Raw genomic sequence first — 1,953 nt, forward strand, 5'->3', positions numbered from 1 at the left:
AGGAAAAACCGGTATAATTATTACAACCATAAAACGACAATCCAAGAACCTAATCGTGGTCACCTGGTTTTCTAGGGGGGATTTTTTCTATGGGTGTATTCGACCGGAATACGACAATCCAATCGTGGCCTAGTAGGAGTATATGTCTCTTTTTTGGAAGACCGAAAAGTATATCTCGATACGTTTGTCGTCTCCCATCCCGCAACAACAATAGTGCCCTGGTTCCCCGCCACGCTTCTCGACGCCGTTCCTTTCCTTCGGTTTTCGCCTTCTTTTCGTCTCGTCTCGTGTTCCTGCTCTTCTCTGATCTCTCTTCCCAACTCCTTGACCGTTGTCGCTCGTCCAACACAAACCGCAATGGCGGCCGAGAAGCTCGTCACCTCCGTGGACTTCGAGGACGACGTGATCACCGCCACCGTCACGTCCTCCGGCGACGCCGTCAAGGCCTGGCTCCGCCAGATCCGCTACGTCTACCGCTGGGTCTACCACAAGCTCATCGTGGGGCTGGACGTCGAGTGGCGCCCCAGCTACGGCCGCGCGCAGAACCCCGTCGCGCTCCTGCAGCTCTGCGTCGGCCGCCGCTGCCTCGTCTTCCAGCTCCTCCACGCCGACTTCGTCCCGCGGGCCCTCCACCGCTTCCTCGCCAACCCGGACTTCCGATTCGTCGGCGTCGGCGTGCAGGACGACGCCGACCGCCTCAGCAACGACTACGGCCTCGAGGTCGCCAACGCCGTCGACCTGCGCAACCTCGCGGCCGACGAGATGCGCAGGCCGTGGCTCCGCCAGGCGGGGCTCAAGGGCGTCGCGGGCGTCGTCATGGGGGCCAACCTCAACAAGCCACGCAGGGTCAGGATGGGGCCGTGGGACGCCTGCCGCCTCTCCCAAGAGCAGATCCAGTACGCCAGCATCGACGCCTTCGTCTCCTTTGAGGTCGGCCGGAAGCTCCTCACCGGCGACTACTCCTCCGAAGAGGAGGACTACTGAGGTGATCGATTGCCGTCGTCCCATGTCCTGCTGAATCTACCAGCTCCCAAGTACTAGTGCATTTAGATTTAGTTGTTTATCTCGTAACGCTAAGCAATAGATGGTTTATTAGGAGTTTACCTCCAAACTCTAGCTCTTAAGTTTAGGACTTTATGGATCCGTGATGAAAGGATCAGCCAGACATTAGTGATGATGAGGAGTTGAGGACCGTTCTTCTACAGAGTTGATGGGCTCGTGCTGCTAGTGGCTTTCAATACAAATCCCCACCTTTGATCTTGAGGGTAAAATGCATAATTTGAGCCACAAACTGAAATTGGTGATGATGAGGAGTCGAGGACCGTTTCTTCTAAAGAGTCGATGGCCATGGTGACGCATGTTGCTAGTGGCTTTCGGTACAAATCTCCACCTTTGATCTTGAGGGTGAAATTCATAATTTGATTGGTACTCGGTGAAGTTGTTACACAAAGTTCTCTTTTGTGTGACAAATAATTATGTGCACCCATCTGCCCTAACAACTCCGCAGGCCTGCTTCATCTAGTGAAAATATATGGGTTATCCCTAATTATCACTGTATTCATAGCGCAACTTTTCTGATTTTCTAGCTACATAATACTACTAGGACGTGGAAAATGGTGTTATGGTGGAGAAAGAACCCAGAAGAAAATAGTTGCCTTCTCTTAATTAAAATATGATCTCCCGGCAACAATATCTTTCACCATATATTCAGAAATATCTAGTTACTAAAGACAAGGATGGGATAACCCATTGTATAATACTTTTTATTACTATTTCTACATTTCGTGGTGGAGTTATCATAAGTATGTCTTATCAACTAGTACTATGCATACCCTTATTCTCTCTTGCCCGAAAATCCTAGTGTGTAGTGGGTATAAGATGGGCTTGTTTTTAAGGTGGCATTTACACTTGAGATAACTAGAGCATCTACAAAAAGAGCCTCCATAAATCCCC

The 1,953-nt window shown here is 50.5% G+C and overlaps 1 protein-coding gene across 1 annotated transcript; it reads left to right on the forward strand.

The window, feature by feature from the left end:
- The first annotated feature begins 223 nt into the window (after window positions 1–223).
- Window positions 224–1,206, forward strand: LOC119339970 (Werner Syndrome-like exonuclease). The gene has a single exon (XM_037611881.1). It carries the CDS (start codon window positions 358–360, stop codon window positions 982–984), a length of 627 nt encoding a protein of 208 aa, XP_037467778.1. The 5' UTR covers window positions 224–357; the 3' UTR covers window positions 985–1,206.
- The last annotated feature ends 747 nt before the right edge of the window (window positions 1,207–1,953 follow it).

The sequence above is a fragment of the Triticum dicoccoides genome, chromosome 7B, assembly GCF_002162155.2.
Source record: "Triticum dicoccoides isolate Atlit2015 ecotype Zavitan chromosome 7B, WEW_v2.0, whole genome shotgun sequence".
Taxonomy (NCBI): domain Eukaryota; kingdom Viridiplantae; phylum Streptophyta; class Magnoliopsida; order Poales; family Poaceae; genus Triticum; species Triticum dicoccoides.